At 52.3% G+C, this 16765-nt stretch overlaps 1 protein-coding gene across 1 annotated transcript; it reads left to right on the forward strand.

Annotated features, from left to right (window-relative positions):
• On the forward strand, window positions 1–12001 carry LACTBL1 (lactamase beta like 1). Its single transcript, XM_029066194.2, has 7 exons — window positions 1–78; window positions 2697–2829; window positions 3370–3479; window positions 4433–4599; window positions 6064–6296; window positions 8340–8445; window positions 10098–12001. Exons 1-7 carry the CDS (start codon window positions 64–66, stop codon window positions 11098–11100), a joined length of 1767 nt encoding a protein of 588 aa, XP_028922027.1. The 5' UTR covers window positions 1–63; the 3' UTR covers window positions 11101–12001.
• The last annotated feature ends 4764 nt before the right edge of the window (window positions 12002–16765 follow it).

Raw genomic sequence — 16765 nt, forward strand, 5'->3', positions numbered from 1 at the left:
GGACTCCCACTGCAGTGCTGAGGAGTCAGCCATCTCTTATGATCCCAAAAGCCAGGGAGCAGCATGGACAGATCTTGGGTAAGGGAGAGCTGAGGGGTGAGGAGGGAGGGTCTGGGTGGAGGGGGTGGCTCCCTGGAGAGGGCTGGGGGACTGGAGCCTCATGGAACAGAGCAGAAGGGGCCAGTGTGGCCAGCCAGCCTAGGATGGGTCAATTCCCAGTTTCACATGCTCTCACCTGTGCTAATGTGGCTATGTGTGTGTGCCCGGGGTGGACCTGGCCAATAGAGTTTGTGTCCATAATCTGCATTTCCCCTGACTGCTCCCAGTCCTGGTCTGCAATCCCTTCTCGCCCCGTGACCCCTGCCCTTCCCTGCAGTTGTAGGGAACTCTCACTGGCCCAGTGGCTAAGGAGGGAGGAATTATCTGGTCCCCTGGGTCCCGGGGTTACCGGTGGTGGGGGTGGGTGGAAAGGGAATGTTGGAAATCACTGGTTTTGACCCAGCTCAGTTTCCCCCTCAGGAAGGGAAAATTTGGCTGTGCAGCACCATCACAGCAGGGGCAAATAATTAAGCAATATTTATTGAGCACTTACTGTGTGCAGAGCAATCTATTAAGTGCTTGAGAGAGTACAGTACAGTGGTAGACAGGATACCTCCTCTCAAGGAGCTTAATGTCTAGTGTGGAGGAGAGATACAAAAATGAATTACAAGTAAAGAGGCGAATACTCAAGCGTTTGGCTGACCAAAAGTACTGAAGTGGCAGTAGATGGTGAGAGAGCATGGGGAGCTGAGAGTTTAGTCAGGGAAGGCCTTCTGGAGGAGATGGGATTTCAGAAGGATTTTGAAGATGTGGAGAGTGGTAGTCTGCCAGACGAAGCGGGAAGGAAGTTCCAGGTTGAGAGAGGATGTGAACAAGGGGTAGGGGTAGATGGTGAGGAGACGAATGGGAGGCAAAGTGAGTAGGAAGGAAACAGGGAGGCAAAGTGTGAGGGCTGGGGTGTAGCAGAAGAGGAGCAAGGATAGGTAGCAGGGGAAAAGCTAAATGAGAGCCTTAAAGCCGTTGATCAAGACTTTCTGCTAGATAGACTATAAGCTCGTTGTGGGCAGGGAACATTTCTATCAACTCTGTTGTACTTATTCTCCCAAGTGCTCAGTACAGTGCTCTGCACACAGTAAGCGTTCAATAATTCATTCAATGGTATTTATTGATCGATGTGGAGTGGAATGGGTGACCACTGGAGGCAAAAGGGCTGCTGGTCCTGGCCTTGCTCTTGGCAAGATTGGCCTGCTTCAGGGCCCCATCCTCTGTGGGTGGACATGCCCTACCCCCCAGCTCATTTTTACCCAGTGCCCAGTTGAGGAATGGCCCTCCCTGAACACTCCAGAAATGCTACTCCGGATGGAACCCTGGAGTTCCTGGCTGCCGGAGCAGCAGCTTCAGCTGCCTGTCCCCCTGGATGGTGTGAGCCTTAAGCCAGCTGTCCCAGCCACCTAGATTGAGGATAAGCTTTCACTCTGGCCTGTTCCTACTGCTTCCCAGTGGTCCCAAAGATATCCAAGCCATCATCAGCCTTGAGTAACTTGGCTCAAGGGCCGAAGATGGAAGTGAGTCCAGAGAAGCCAGGCTGTCTGCCCTCCTTCAGTTGGTTGTCCAGTAGGGCATTCAAGGCAGAAAGAGGTACTGGAGGGAAAGGTTGAGAGGAACACTAACATAGCTGAAAATGAGCCAGAAGTGGAGTCCAGACAGAGTTATGTAATCTCACAGATGAAAATAAAAGCTTGGGGAGCTGGAGTCAGCAAGGTGGCTGGAGGCCAGTGGGCTGATCTTGGCAAGCTTCCTGGAGCAGAGAGGGCTTTAGTAGAGTAGAGAAGAAAAGGGGTTGGGGGAAGAAGAGCAGGAATGGTATTCTAGGTGGGGGAAATTGGATGGGTGATGGATCAGAGGCAAGAGAATTTTGTGAGGGGTTGGTGGGCAGGTTGATGAGATTGGAAGCTGAACCAGAGGGAGCAAACAGGGTGGAAGGGAAAGATGACTAAGGGGAGACCAGTTGGCTGGGGAGGGAGGATCTTAAAAGCCATGGCTAGAATTGTGAGCCACTGTAGCTTTTGGGCAGGGAGTGGTGAGGTCAGAACGGTGGTTGAGGAAAAGGATTTTTCTTAGCAGGCTGGAAGTAAGGGAGAGGCTGGAGGGACAGAAGCCAGCAAAGACCAGGAGGAAGTCCAGGGCATGGACTAAGACAGTGGCCACAGCAGTGGAGAGGAAGACTGGAATTTGGGGTTATAGCCAAAGTCAAAATTACTGGCAGGGCCAGAGTCCAAGCAGTATTTATTTGTATCGATGACTTTTTATTTGTATTGATGTCTATCTCCGCCCCTCTAGACTGTGAGCATGTTGCAGATGGGGATTGTCACTATTTTTTGTTGTATTGTGCTTTCCCAAGTGGTTAATACAGAGCTCAGCACACAGTAAGTGCTTAGTAAAGATGATTAAGTGAATGAATGAATGAACCTCACCCCTTTGTCCTGTTTGGTCAGTGGTCTGCTGACCTACTCTTGGGCATGGAGTTACGGGATTGTCTGGGTAGTCACAGGGGGTAGGGGGTGGTCGTGGGGGGACTTTGTCGGGGACACTGAAGGGAGATGGATGGCCTAAATCTCATTTCCCATAGACTCCTTTCCCCACTCTATGGCCCCTAGGCTGATCGGGGGCCAAGGCTGCTCACCGTGCAAGGGAGGTGGCTCCCTGTGGCATCCTGTGGCTTCTTCCTGCTCTCCATAATCATGACTGGATGTTTCCTGTGGCAGTACCAGATCCCCAAGTTGGAGCCCAGTGAGTAGAGAAAATTTTCTCCCTCCACCCCATTCCCCATCGCCTCCCACCAGTGGGTGAGGATTGGGGTCTATCTAGGAGGGACTCACATGAGGGTGAAAGGTCTGCTCACATCCCTGAGCCAGATGGGATGGATGGAGCTCCCAAGCCGTGACCAAGGTGGGGAGCTGAGGGATAAGCTGGCCCCATGACAGGAAACCTGGCTCTCAAGAACTAAATGTGTGCCTGTCCCAGGAAGCAAGTGGTTCCCCCCTCACTGGTCAGGGTGCTCCCTTTGACTGTGCCCTCCTCTACCAGAGTTCCCTCACCCTAATCACTCTGACCTGAAGAATCTCAGATCCCGCAGCAGGCAGCCCTTCTGGAGGCAGGGTGGAGGGAAGCAGGATGTGGGGCTGTGGCGAGCCGTGGTCACAGCCACTGAACACATCGGAGCCCAGCCCATCTCCTGGCCTGGGGGTTCTTAAGCCCTGCCCATGCCTCGACTCTTCAGGTTCCCAACCCAGATCCCATTCCCAGACCCTGTTCATTCATTCTTCCCAGGCCTCTCTGGGAAGGGGGCAACGCCAGCCACAGTGAGGATGTGTCCCCGGTATCCGGAGCCCGTCCCCCTGGACCACCCACTTCCCATCCTGAGGAAAGCACTGGAGAAGGTCAGGGGCTGGGGTTGGGGGCAGCTGAAAGGGGCTGAGCAGGGGCACTGGCCTCTGTTTTTGTGAAGGAGGGAGAGAAAGAGACAGGGAGGGCAGTGGCAAGTGATGGAAACTCTGTGGGCACCCGTAGGCAAGGGCATGGGGGAACGCTCCCCTCTCCTGTTCTGGGTCCTGCCACGGCAGCCAGCTGCCTTCAGGAAGATCAGAACGATGTGGACTAGTGGATAAAGTATAGGATAGGAAATTAGGAGACCTGAATTCTAATCTTTGCTCTGCCCCTTTCCCCCTGTGGGACTTTGGGCAAATCACTTAACTGCTTTGTGCCTCAGTTTCCTTACCTGTACAATGAGAATTTAACGCCTCTTCTCCCTCTCCATAGCTTTGAGTCCTATGTAGCGCAGGGACTGTGTCTACCCTGATTTTCCTGCATCTATCCCAGTGCTTAGCCCAGTTAACACTTAACAAATCTTATTATTATTATTGTTATTATTATTATGATGTGACTAATAACGTTTGGAGAGGCAGGGAATGCTTGGAGCCCTGATCCAGCCCGCTGCAAAGTTGGAAATAGGATGGGATGGGTCCAAGCTGCCCACCCCCCCGGCCCAGCGTCAGACAGACCAGGGAGCTTGTAAGTGATGCCCGCTCATAGGGCACAGGGGAATTTTTTTGGTTCTGAAGATGGTAAGAGAGAGGTTTTCCGTTCCGAGTCCCTGTGTGCAGGATGCAGTTCTGGCCACGAAGGGGCGCTCCTGCCTAAGAGAAATAATGGCGCTGGCCAGGGAGGCTGGCAAGACCAGGGACATAAGAGGCCGGAGGTCCTGGCCCACACAAGGCCACTTCCCATGGGCAAGCAAAAAAAACAGGGTCAGAGGCCGTGGTGGAGGGAGAATGAGTGGGCCTGGACTGCCCCCTGGCTGGCTGGGACTGGCGGCGGCCTCTTCTCCCTGCAGGTGGATGAGGTTCTGTGCCAGGCCAGCGAGGCCGGACCGTCGCCCGGCCACACAGCCATATCCGCCATCGTCACCTACAACGATACGGTGCTCTGGACCGGGAACTTTGGGAAGAAGAACAGCTCGGACCCCTCTTCTGGACCCCCCAATGAGTACACGGTGTACAGGTAGGTTGGGCCTGCAGCAGGCACCCTGGAACCCCTCCCTGTTTTGGAGGGTGGGAGACGGGCATCCCTGGCCTCCCCCCGATCCCTCCCCCTCAGCCCTTCTGCAGGCTCAGCTGCCACGACAGTGTCGGCCCAAGGCATCCGTCATGGCTGGTCCCAGAGTTCTAGCTCCAAGGGGGCTATGAAGCCAGTCACAGAGTCCTGGGCTTCAAGCCTCGGAAGTCATGTAGGCCACAGAGAAGCAGCGTGGTTTAATGGAAAGAGCATGGACTTGGGAGTCAAAGGACGTGGATCTAATCCCAGCTCTGCCACTTGTCTGCTGGGTTACCTTGGCGAATCACTTCACTTCTCTGTGCCTCAGTTACCTCATCTGTAAAATGGAGATTAAGACTGAGAGCCCCACGTGGGACAACCTGAGTACCTTGTATCTACCCCGGCACTTAGAACAGTGCTTGGTGCATAGTAAGTGCTTAGCAAATACCATAATAATTTTATTATTCATTCAAACATATTTATTGAGCACCTACTGTTTGCAGAACATTGTACTAAACGCTTGGGAAAGTACAATACAGCAGTAAAGAAGAGACAATCCCTGCCCACAGTGAGCTGGATCACACCTACCTCAGCCCAAACAGGAGAGGAGGAGAATCCATCATCTCCCTAGACTACCTGGTCCAATCAATCAATGATACTTATTGAGTGCTTACTGGGTGCAGAACATTGTACTAAGTACATCCTTCTGGCTTCCCCATATCCAGGGAGTAAGGGTTGAACTCTAGCTTCAATCCCACTGGCATCAGGGCAGGGTGACATATCCTTCAGAGATGGTTCAGTCCTCCTGTAGCTTTGTCTTCTCCAGGCTGGCTTCCATTGCTTTAGTCTTTTCCTGCATTCCCATAGCCCTGTGGCTTGCCCTGGCTAGGGCCTTAAGGCACAAGTCTGGGCTAGGCCAAAACATCCTTGGTGTGCCCCCCCCCCCCATAGGACACAATCCTCGTGAGTGGTCCAGTAAATGGTGGGAGGAGGAGGAAAGGGAGGACGAGGAAGAAGAGGAAGGCAGAAGGCAGCTGCTAGGGTGTTATAAGCTTCCCCCAGACTCTAAGCTCCCCCTCTAGACTGTAAGCTCCTTGCGAGCATGGAATGTTTATTGTTGGACTCTCCCAAGTGCTTGGTACAGTGCTCTGCACACAGTAAGTGCTCAATACATAGGATTGAATGAATGAATGAATGCATGAAGGGAAGGCTGGCCCAGGAGGCAGAGAGCTGGGGCTGGCATAAGAACCACGAGTGGCGGGAGGCCTCAGGCCTGAGGCTGGGGGAGTGGTGAGGGGTGGAAGGGGAGGAAGGGAGGAAGGGGGATCGACTGATTCAGGGGCAGTGGAGAGGGACCAGCCAAGTCTGGTCCCTCTCCCACGGGGGAGAAGTCCAACTAGTTATAAAGGCCGGTCCCCTCCACCCCCGCAGGATCGCCAGCGTCTCCAAGCTCTTCCCCACGCTCATGCTGTACCGGCTGTGGGAGGAAGGGAAGGTGCGCTCCCTGGACGACCCCCTGGAGCTCTATGCCCAGAGCTTCTCCATCAAGAACCCCCTGGGGGACTCACGAGACCCTGGACCCAGAGTCAGTGCTGACGGGCTGGGGTTCCGGCCCCTCCAGCCCTCACCCGTCACTCTCCGCAGAATGGCCAGCCAACTCTCTGGTGAGCAACCCCTCCCTCCCTCTTCCCTCCTCTCTCCCTCTCTCCCTCTGCCTTGGATCCCCCAAGGATCTGACTCCAAGGTGACCCCATAGAGGGTTGGGGTGGGGCACTGGTGGGGCAACAAGGCTGTTGTGGATCTAAGCCAGAATTTAGACTGTAAGTTCATTGTGGGCGTGTCTACCAATTCTGTTACATTCTACTCTCCCACACGCTCAGTAGGATGCTCTGCACACAGTAAGTGCTCAATAAATATGGTTGATATACATCATGCCTTGGCCTTCCTAACCGCTTGCTCCTACCCCAAGGATGGCCCTGAGGCCAATTTGGCCAGAGTTACAGAAGCGCACATTTGGAAAGGGTAATAATAGTAACTGTAGCATTTGTTAAGCGTTTACTACATGTCAAGATACAGGATAATCAGGTCAGACAAAGTCCCTGTGCTATACAGGGCTCGCAATCTAAGTAGGAAGGAGAACAGGTTTTAAATGCCCATTTTACAGAGAAGTTAGCTGAGGCACAATTTGAGTGACGTGCCCAAGGTCACACAGCAGCCAAGTGGTGGAGGTGTGATTAGAACCCACTTCCTCTGACTCCCAGACCTCTGCTCTTTCCACTAGGTCACACTGTTCCCTCTCAAGGGTCTTGAGAGATCATCTAGGCCAGCCCCCTGTTTCCAGGCAGGTGAATGACTCAACTGTCTCAGAGAGTGGATAGAGTATAATTCCAGATCCAGCACTTGTCTGCTGTGTAACCTTGGGCAAGTCACTTAGCTTCTTGGTGCCTCACTTATTTCATCTGTAAAATGGGGATTGAGACTGTGAGCCCCATGTGGGACAAGGACTTTGTCGATCAATCTAACAATCATATTTATTGAGTGCTTACTGTGGGCAGAACACTGTCCTAAGCACATGATGATGATGATGACATTTGTTAAGCGCTTACTATGTGCAGAGCACTGTTCTAAGCGCTGGGGTAGAAACAGGGTAATCAGGTTGTCCCACGTGAGGCTCACAGTCTTTCATCCCCATTTTACAGATGAAGTAACTGAGGCCCAGAGAAGTTAAGTGACTTGCCCACAGTCACACAGCTGACAAGTGGCAGAGCTGGAATTCGAACCCTTGATCTCTGACTCCCAAGCCCGTGCTCTTTCCACTGAGCCATGCTGCTTCTCACTTAGGAAGCGTACAATAGAACAGTCTAACAGACACATTCCCTGCCCATATTGAGCTTATGGTCTAGAGGGGAAGACAGACATTAATATAAATAAATAAATTATGGATATATATACACAAGTATTGTGGGGCTAGGAGGTGGGGGATGAATAAAGGGAGAGCGTCAGGGTGATGCAGAAGGGAGTTGAAAAAAAAAAAAAGAGCGTTTAGTCAGGGAAGGTCTCCAGTAAATCTTTGAAGGTGGGGAGAGTAACCGTCTGCCGGATATGAAGAGGGAGGGCGTTCCAGGCCAGAAGGAGGATTTAGGCGAGAGGTCGGCAGCAAGATAGAAGAGACTGAGACTCAGTGGGTAGGTTGGCATTAGTGGAGCATGGCTTATGGGCTGGGATGTAGTAGGATAGTAGCAAGATCTCTTCTATCTACCCCACCACTTAGTACAATACCTGGCACATAGGAAGTGCTAATGAACACCATTAAAAAATACTCTTCCTCTGGGTTTGGCCCTGTTTTTCTAGGCCTGTTTCTTTTCCAGATTAAGATCACTTGAAATTGTATTCCTGCCCTGCAAGGAGTTGAAACCACTCCCAGATCTGGATAGAGAGCCTCTTCTGGATGCTTCCTAGTGGGCACTGATTTGGGGTGAAATCAGGATAAAAAAACAAAGTCACTGATGGAACCTGCCATAGGGTTTGTTTCCTGTTCCCCGTAGGTTCCCTGAAGTTGATGCCACCCTCTAGATTGTAAGCTCGTTGTGGGCAGGGAATGTATCTGTTTATTGTTATATTGTACTCTCCCAAGCGCTTAGTACAGTGCTCTGCACACAGTAAGTGCTCAATGAATATGATTGACTAACTTCCTGTCTCCCTGTCAGGGCTTCCCCGGAGGCTGCGCTCAACCACCCTACTGTGGCAGGGGACCACCCAAGACGCCCTGGCTCTCCTGAGGGACGATGTTCTGGTGGCGGACCCAGGGACCAGGTCAGTCAAGGCCCTCCGGGTGGGTTCCTCTCCTGGGGGGTTTGCCTCTTGGCAGGTGGACCTAGGTATCTCACTGGCACCTGGGCACCCCTTCAGCCCCCGGGGGGTGCAGGCCCACGGAACGGTGTCCCTTAGGAGCAGGGCCAGGCAAAGGGGGGATGGGACAGGGCTGCCCCAAAGCAGGATGGCCAATGAGGCCTGAGGCCCGAGGCAGGGTCACTCTGGCGATGCTATCAGGGGCCGTGGGAGTAAGAACAATAATGAATAACAATAATTATGGTATTTGTTAAGCGCTTACTATGTGTCAAGCACTGTTCTAAGCTCTGGGGTAGATACAAGCAAATCAGGTTGGACACAGTCCCTGTCCCACATAAGGCTCACAGTCTTAGTCCCCATTTTTCAGATGAAGTAACTGAGGCCCAGAGAAGTGAATAACAATAATAATTAATAATAATAATCATGGTATTTGTTAAGCACTTACTATGTGACAAACACTGTTCTAAGTACTGGGGTAATAATAATAATTTGGTATTAGTTAAGTACTTACTATGTGCCAAGCACTGTTCTAAGCACTGGGGTCGATACAGAGTAATCAGGTTGTCCCACTTGGGGCTCACACTTTTAATCCCCATATTACGTCCTCTAAATCCCAAACCTGAGCTCTTTCCACTAAGCCCTCACTGCTTCTCTACATGACACAAGGTAATCAGGTTGTCCCACTTGGGGCTCACAGTCTTAATCCCCGTTTTACAGTTGATGTAACTGAAGCACACAGAAGTTAAGTGGCTTGCCCAAGGTCACACAGCAGACAAGTGGTGGAGCTGGGATTATTCATTCATTCAATAGTATTTATTGAGCGCTTACTATGTGCAGAGCACTGTACTAAGCACTTGGAATGTACAATTCGGCAACAGATAGAGACAATCCCTGCCCAATGAGGGGCTCACAGTCTAATTGGGGAAGACAGCAAAGCAAAACAGAACAAAACAAAAACAAAACAGCATTATCACGATAAATAGAATCAAGGGGATATACATCTCATTAACAGAATAAATAGGGTAATAAACAATAAATACAAATGAAGACAGTGCTGAGGGGAGGGGAAAGAGGAGGGAGAGGAGCAGAGGGAGAAGGCGGGGAGCTCAGTCTGGGAAGGCCTCTTGGAGGAGGTGTGCTCTCAGTAGGGCTTTGAAGAGGGGAAGAGAGTCTGGCGGAGGTGAGGAGGGAGGGCATTCCAGAACAGCGGTAGGATGAGGGCCAGGGGTCGACGGCGGGATGGGGTAAATGGGGGACAGTGAGGAGGTGAGCGGCAGAGGAGCGGAGTGTACGGGGTGGGCAGTAGAAAGAGAGAAGGGAGGTGATTAGAACCCATGTCCTCTGACTCCTAAGCCTGTGCTCTTTCCACTAAGCCACTCTGCTTCTCCTGACTTGCCTACGGTAAGCACACACAGCAGACTAGTGGCAGAACTGGGATTAGAACCCAGGTCTTTTTGACTCCCATCCACTCCTCTTCCTCTGGCCCTCTGTGGCCTTCCCGCACCCCGACTCTGCCAGCTTCACGCCCCCTTGGGACTGCATATATGCCAGGTTCCTTCACTGGGGGACTTAGAACCCCGGGGATGGTAGAGCAGGCTCCCACTCCTTGGTTTCAGCTGCCACTACAGCAACGTGGCCTTCTCCCTGCTGGCCCACGTGCTGGCCGACCACGCCGCCGATGGCGACTTCCAGCGCTGGGTGTCCGAGCATGTGCTGGGACCCTTGGGCATGGAGGACACCGGCTTCGACCTCACTGCGCCGATCCGGGCCCGGATGGCCGCCGGCTTCTACGCCGGCGGGAGCCCAGCCCCGCTCTACGACCTGGGCTGGTACCGGCCCTCGGGCCAGATGTTCTCCACGGCCGCAGACCTGGCCAAGCTGGCCATGGCGTTTCTGGGATCGTCTCCCCGGCGTCGGCTCTTGGCACCGGATACCGTGAAGACCATGCTGACCCCGCTGCTGGAGTGCTCCGGGGGCTACTTCGCCCAGCAGACGGGCACGCCCTGGGAGGTCAACGAACAGCGGGGCTACCGTGTGGTCCGGAAGGACGGCGACTTGGATGGCTACGCGGCCACCTTCTCCCTTGTGCCCCGCCTGCGGCTGGGGCTGGTGGTGCTCCAAGCGGGGCCCCGGACCCCAGGGGAGGACCCGGTGACCCGGGCCTTCGACGCCCTCATCCCTGCCATGGAGACGGCCTTCCACGAGGCAGGGCGGCACCTGGAGCCGCCCCCCAGCCCCGCCCCCTACGTGGGCTACTACACGTTCTCCAACCTGACCTTCTATGAGATCCTGGTGGGCCCCGGGGGCGTGCTGCACCTGCGCCAGTTCGGGCCCCGTTTGGAGCGGCTGGTCCCTGCACCCTACCGCACCCTGAGGCTGCACCACCTGGCAGAGCGGGTCTTCCAGCTGGCCTTCGATGGCACCTTTCCCTGCTCCCTGCCCCTGGACCCGGCTGCGGGAGCAGTGGGGGCAGCCTCTCTCTCCCTGGAGAGCCAGGATCGGCAACTTTGCAACTTCTATCCCTTTGACCACCAGGGCCTCTCGCCTGGCTTCGACGCCCCGGGGCTCAACACCTACCAGGTGCTGCGCCTCTCCCGAAAGCCCATCTTCCCTGCCTAGCTTGCCACTTGGTCCCCTGCTCTGGCCTCTCCTGCCACCTGACTCCTCACCAGCTCTCAATGGTGGGGAGGAGTCAGAGCCCAGGGCGTCCCCCTCGACCCCGGATCTCCAAACATATCCTCCCCCCACCATACCACCCCCACCTCCCTGGTGTAGCCATCTGGCCTCCACTGAGGGCAGCAGGCAATGCCATATAGGTGCCCTCTTGTTTCCCATCTGATGGTGCCATGGAGGTGCCAGGTCACCAGAAGGAAGGATGTTAAGGGGGCTATCTGGAACCCTGCTCCTCAGGAAGGTGGCAGGGAAGGGGCCAGAGTAACTTGGGGGCCATGGCAGCCCCAGGGAGAGGAATGACTGACTGTTGGGGGCTGGGACTCAAGGCCAGGATCTCCACACTTCTTATTCCTCCTAGGCTAGGGAGGGAAATGGCAGGGCTTGGAGTAGTGGGGGATAGGGAGGAAGAGCAGGGCTATTTTGGGGGAGCATGGGCAGGTGGCCTGAGGAGTCCTAGCTGCAGGGAATGGGATGGCTGTGGGGAAGGTGGGGATGGGAGGTCTCTGGTCACTCCCCAGGAGCTTGGAGTGGGCTCTGGATGGACAATGGGGATGGAAACTGAGCAAGCTCGAGGCACAGGAGAACCCAGGCTCCTCAGTCCCCGTCACCAATGAGTGTGCCCTGTCATTAGTATGGTAGTGGCTCTGGTGGTCACTGAAAGAAGTTGGTGAGTGGGCAGGTGGGCAGGCCTCCCACAGCCTCTCCAGGTCCCCCACCCTCCGCAGGCATGAGTAGTTTCTGCTCCTCCCCCTCCACATCCACCTTTGTATTCCTTTTTGCCCCTCTGTTAATAATAATAATGATGATGGTATTTGTTAAGCTCTTACTACGTGCAAAGCACGGTTCTAAGCACTGGGGTAGATAGAAGGTGATCAGGTTGTCCCACATGGAGCTCACAGTCTTAATCCCCATTTTACAGATGAGGTAACTCGGACACAGAGGAGATAAGTGATTTGCCCAAAGTCACACAGCTGACAAACAGCTGAGCTGGGATTTGAACCCATGACCTCTGACTCCCAAGCCTGTGCACTGCTTTCTGCTCCCCACCCTCTTCTTCCCTGGTTTCCCTGTGCAGCCAGCCAAGGCTGGATTGGAGGCAGGGACACAGTCAGGACCCCCAAAGTCCCCCCCACAATATCTTGGGGGTGGGGCCCTTCCCAGCCATTAGGGGACCACACTGGATGTGGCAAGCTCCTTTAGAGCTAGTCTTCCATGCTAACAATGATGCCACAGCACTGATTTAACCTTGGCTCTGGCCTCGGCCCAGCCAGCGACCCCCATCCCTGTCTTGGGGGGCATCCCCTTCCTGCCCTCCCCCGCACCTGGAAGAGCTCAACCAGCCCCACAGATACTTGACCTCCTGGCCCACGCCCTTTGCTTCCAGATGCTCTACCTCTTTTTTTATTATGGTATTTGTTAAATGCATACTATGTGCCAGGCTCTAAACTAAGCACTGAGGTAGATACAGCCTAATGGGGTTGGAAACAGTCCCTGTTCCACCTGAGTAGGAGTCTTAATCCTCATTTTACAGAGAAGGTAACTGAAGCACAGTTAAGCAACTTGCCCAAGGTCACACAGCCAACACTCCCAGGCCCTTGCTTTATCCACTAGTCCATGCTGCTTCTCAGGGACCTTCCCCTAGACTGATAAAGAAGTGTTTCCATTTGTTTGGTTTGAACCAAACACCCTTCTTTTGAACCTGGGTCCTCTTCCTGGTGTTGTGGATTGGGTTTCGACTTGGGAGTTATTGAGTGCCTACTATGTGCTGAGCACTGCGCTAAGCTGTGAGGTGGCTCGCCCAGAAATCGTTCAGATGCAATCCCTGCTTCACGCCAGCTCCCAGTCTAAGCAGGGAGAGACAGACATGCTGAAGGAGGAGAAAGGATTTCAGATAACAGCAAGTAATGGTCACCAAACCAAGACCACCGCATTCAGGTAAGCGAATGGATGACAGTCTTTGGAGGGGGTCTTCTCAGCCTCTTCCTGGCTCGAGGACCAGCCTTCATTCTAAATGGCCCCTGCAGCCCCCGTCCCCAAGCTAGCCCCTGACCCTAACTTCCCCGTCACCCGCCTCACCCCACCAGGTCAGCCCCCTAACAACTCCTGGTCTTCCCTTCCCTGTCCCTTTCAGGGCTCCCTCCACCACCCAACTGGACCCCAGAACTTCGAGTGATGGTAAGGAAGGATTGGAGACCGGTCTGGGCACTGGGCAACTGAGTCTGGAGCTTCAGATCTTGAGGGGGTCTCAGAGATTGGGGTCTTTGTCGCTGCAAACCCTCTGCCTTGCCAGGAATGGGATCTTGGGTGCATGGGGCCCTGTGGTCCTGGTTAGGGGAGTCCTTACCCTCTCTTCACCCCCCCTAGGGAATGGGGCTCCCTGGTACATCATGCCCTCCGGTCCTGGCTGGAGGAGGCTGAATTGGGCAATCAGACAATAATTCTGTGTTGACCCTGTCACTATCTTCATGATGTTCTTCGCTTTGATGAAGTCCCCTCAGCCTGGGTCTTTCTAGAAGGTTCTAGTAAAAGAGTCTCTAATCTCTCATTTCCCCCACCTCTCTATACCTTCCTACTGAGTTTGCACTTGGGTCAGTCCCTGCTAAGCACTTGGCTGTTCACCCCACATCCCCACCACCTTTACATACATTTCCTTATACTACTGTTTCTTTCCCTATGTGCAATTTATTTTTGTGTCTGTCTCCTCTACTAAATTGCAAGTTCCTTAAGGACAGGGATCCTGCCTACCAACTCTACTGTACTCTGCCAAGTGCTCAGTAAAGTACTCTGCACAGACTAAGTGGTCAATAAATATAATTGATTGAAATGTCTCTCTTCCCTTCATCACTCTAGTTGCTCTATTTTCTTCAACTCTATCCCTAAGGTGCCCATGGCATTCTCAGAATGGACTTGAGCACCATGAAATCTTACCAAGTGGCAAAACTTTGGTTTTGGTTTGGTTTTCTTCCTTTTTTTAGGTTGGGAAGCATCATGGCCTAGTGAATTGCACCTGGCTCTGGGAGTCAGAAGGATCTTGGTTCTAATCCCAGCTCTTTCACTTGTCTGCTGTGTGACCTGGGCAAGTCGCTTAACTTCTCTGTGCCTCGATTCCCTCATCTGTAAAATGGAGATTAAGACAATGAGCCCTATGTAGGTCAGAGACTGTCCAAACAAATTATCTTAAAACTACCCCAGTGCTTAGAACAGTGCCTGACACATAGTAAGCATTTGACAAATACCACAGTTATTAGAGGTCATGGGTTTGATTCCCGGCTCTGCCACTTAGCTGTGTGACTGTGGGCAAGTCACTTAACTTCTCTGTGCCTCAGTTATCTCATCTGTAAAATGGAGATTAAGACTGTGAGCCTCACGTGGGACAACCTGAATACCCTGTATCTACCCCAGCGCTTAGAACTGTGCTCTGCACATAGTACGCTCTTAACAAATACCAACATTATTATTATTATTATTCTTGGGAGTCCCATGTTGGACAGGGACCTCATTAATTCACATCTAACTTAATGCTTAGGTCAGTGCTTGACACATAGTTGGTGCTTAACATATGCCATATTTATAATTGAGTGCTTTCCTCTTCCCTGGCACCCAGTCTCACCTGTTTAGTGCTGTCATTCAATGGGCAATGGTGATCACTCATTTTTGACTACTGTTTCTGAATGTGTTTCTAAATGTGTTTCTAAATGTGTTGCTTCCCCTGTTAGTGTGCAAACTCCTTGTGGGCAAGGAACATGTCAGTGGCTGATTTCGGTCAGCTCATTGCAACCAGTGAGTGCTCAATAAATACTTCAACTAGCACTACTAATAGAGCAGTCAACAATGTAACTGGCCTGGGAGACTGGAATGGGGAGTGAGAGTCCTGAGCCTACGAACAAACATCTCTGCTCAAGATGCACTGCCCTGCCCTCGCTCATAGCCAAGTTCCTCTGAACTGTAAGATTCATTCATTCATCCAATCATATGTATTGAGCACTTAATGTTTGCAGAGCACTGTACTTGGCAGAGTACACTATAACAATGAGAGATTCCTTGCCCACAATGAGCGAACAGTCTAGAGGGGGAAGCAGACATTAATATAAATATAGATATGGATGTAAGGGAGGGAGGATGAATGAAGGGAGCAAGTCAGGGTGATGCAGAAGAGAGTGGGAGAAGAGGAAAGGGGGGGCATATTCAGGGAAGGCTTCTTGGAGATGTGCCTTCAATAAGGCTTTTGAAGTAGGGGAGAGTAACCGTTCTACCGGGAGATAGATGAGATCAGGGAACAATGAGAAGGTAAGCATTAGAGAGACAAAGTGGGCATGCTGGGTTGAAGTAGGAGAGTAGCAGGTGTGGAAAGAAGGGGCAAGGTGATTGAGTGTTTTGAAGCCAATAGTGAGGAGTTTTGTTTGATGTGGACATGCTTGGGCAGCCACTGGAGGTTCTTGGGGAGCGGGGAAACACGTCAGAAACGTTTTTGTAGAACAATGATCCGGGCAGCAAAGTGAAGTATGGACTGAGTGGGGAGAGACAGGAGGCTAGAAGGTCAGTAAGGAGGCTGAAACAGTAATCAAGGCAGGGGAAGATAAATGATTGTATTAATGGGGTAGGAGTTTGGATGTAGAGGAAGGGGCAGATTTTAGCGATGTTGTGAAGGAGGGACCAGCAGGATTTAACGATGGATTGAATATATGGGTGGAATAACAGAGAGGAGTCAAGGATAAAGCCACGGTTATGGGGTTGGGAGACAGGAAAGATGGTGCTGCTGTCTACAGTGATGGGAAAGTCACGGGGAGGACAGAGTTTGGGTGGGAAGATAAGGAGTTCTGCTTTGGACATGTTAAGCTTGAGGTGATAGGACATTTAAGTAGAAATGTCTTGAAAGGAAGAAATGAAAGACTGTAGATAGGAAGAGGGATCAGGGCTGGGGATGTAGATTTGGGAATATCCGCATAGAAGGGATAGTTGAAGCCATGGAGACGTGTCTACCACGTTGGATTTTAGTTAGGGATTTTAGGTCTGCCTGGGTGCCCCATCTGATGTCCACCACTCAGATGAATGGGTTGATTTATGATCCGCTAATAAGTCAGATCCTCAGATTGGTCCCTACAGACTGCTCCATTTAAATCGCCTGCCAATCAGACGATGTAATTTGATGCTGGCATCCTCATCTCCGACTACCTACAGGAGGAAGTGCTTCAGTTTTGCCTGCCAGTTTGAGATGTGAATTCCCCGGCAAAACGCTCCCTCCTCAGATCACTTCTAACCCGGTGCTGACCAGAGGGCCCCTAGTTTAACACTTCTTTGCCCTGGAAAGTGGACCACTGACCCACCTTTTGGTTTCCCATCTTCTGCCCCTTTATCATTCCCTAAAGGAACAATCTCACAAAACTCATTTTTTTAAACAAAGCCTTTGTTGTGAAACCTTCTTGAAAGGCCCCTTGAGAATAGTAATATATGAGGTCTCCTGGTTCCTCTCTCTCCCCATGCTCGTTGGGACACCAAGAGATTAGTGGCTCAATTAAGAGAAGCCACCAAATCCTAGTGGAAAGAGTACGGGCCTCTGAGCCAGAGGACCTGAGTTCTAATCCCAGCTCTGCCAATTGCTTGCTGCGTGACC

This window comes from Ornithorhynchus anatinus, chromosome 5 (genome assembly GCF_004115215.2).
Source record: "Ornithorhynchus anatinus isolate Pmale09 chromosome 5, mOrnAna1.pri.v4, whole genome shotgun sequence".
Classification (NCBI taxonomy): Eukaryota; Metazoa; Chordata; class Mammalia; order Monotremata; family Ornithorhynchidae; genus Ornithorhynchus; species Ornithorhynchus anatinus.

Excerpts from the sequence above, each read along its gene's own strand:
- LACTBL1 (XM_029066194.2), top strand. Across the intron at positions 3,480-4,432 it reads TGAGGAAAGCACTGGAGAAG|GTGGATGAGGTTCTGTGCCA; the intron begins GTCAGGGGCTGG and ends TTCTCCCTGCAG. Across the intron at positions 6,297-8,339 it reads AATGGCCAGCCAACTCTCTG|GGCTTCCCCGGAGGCTGCGC; the intron begins GTGAGCAACCCC and ends TCTCCCTGTCAG.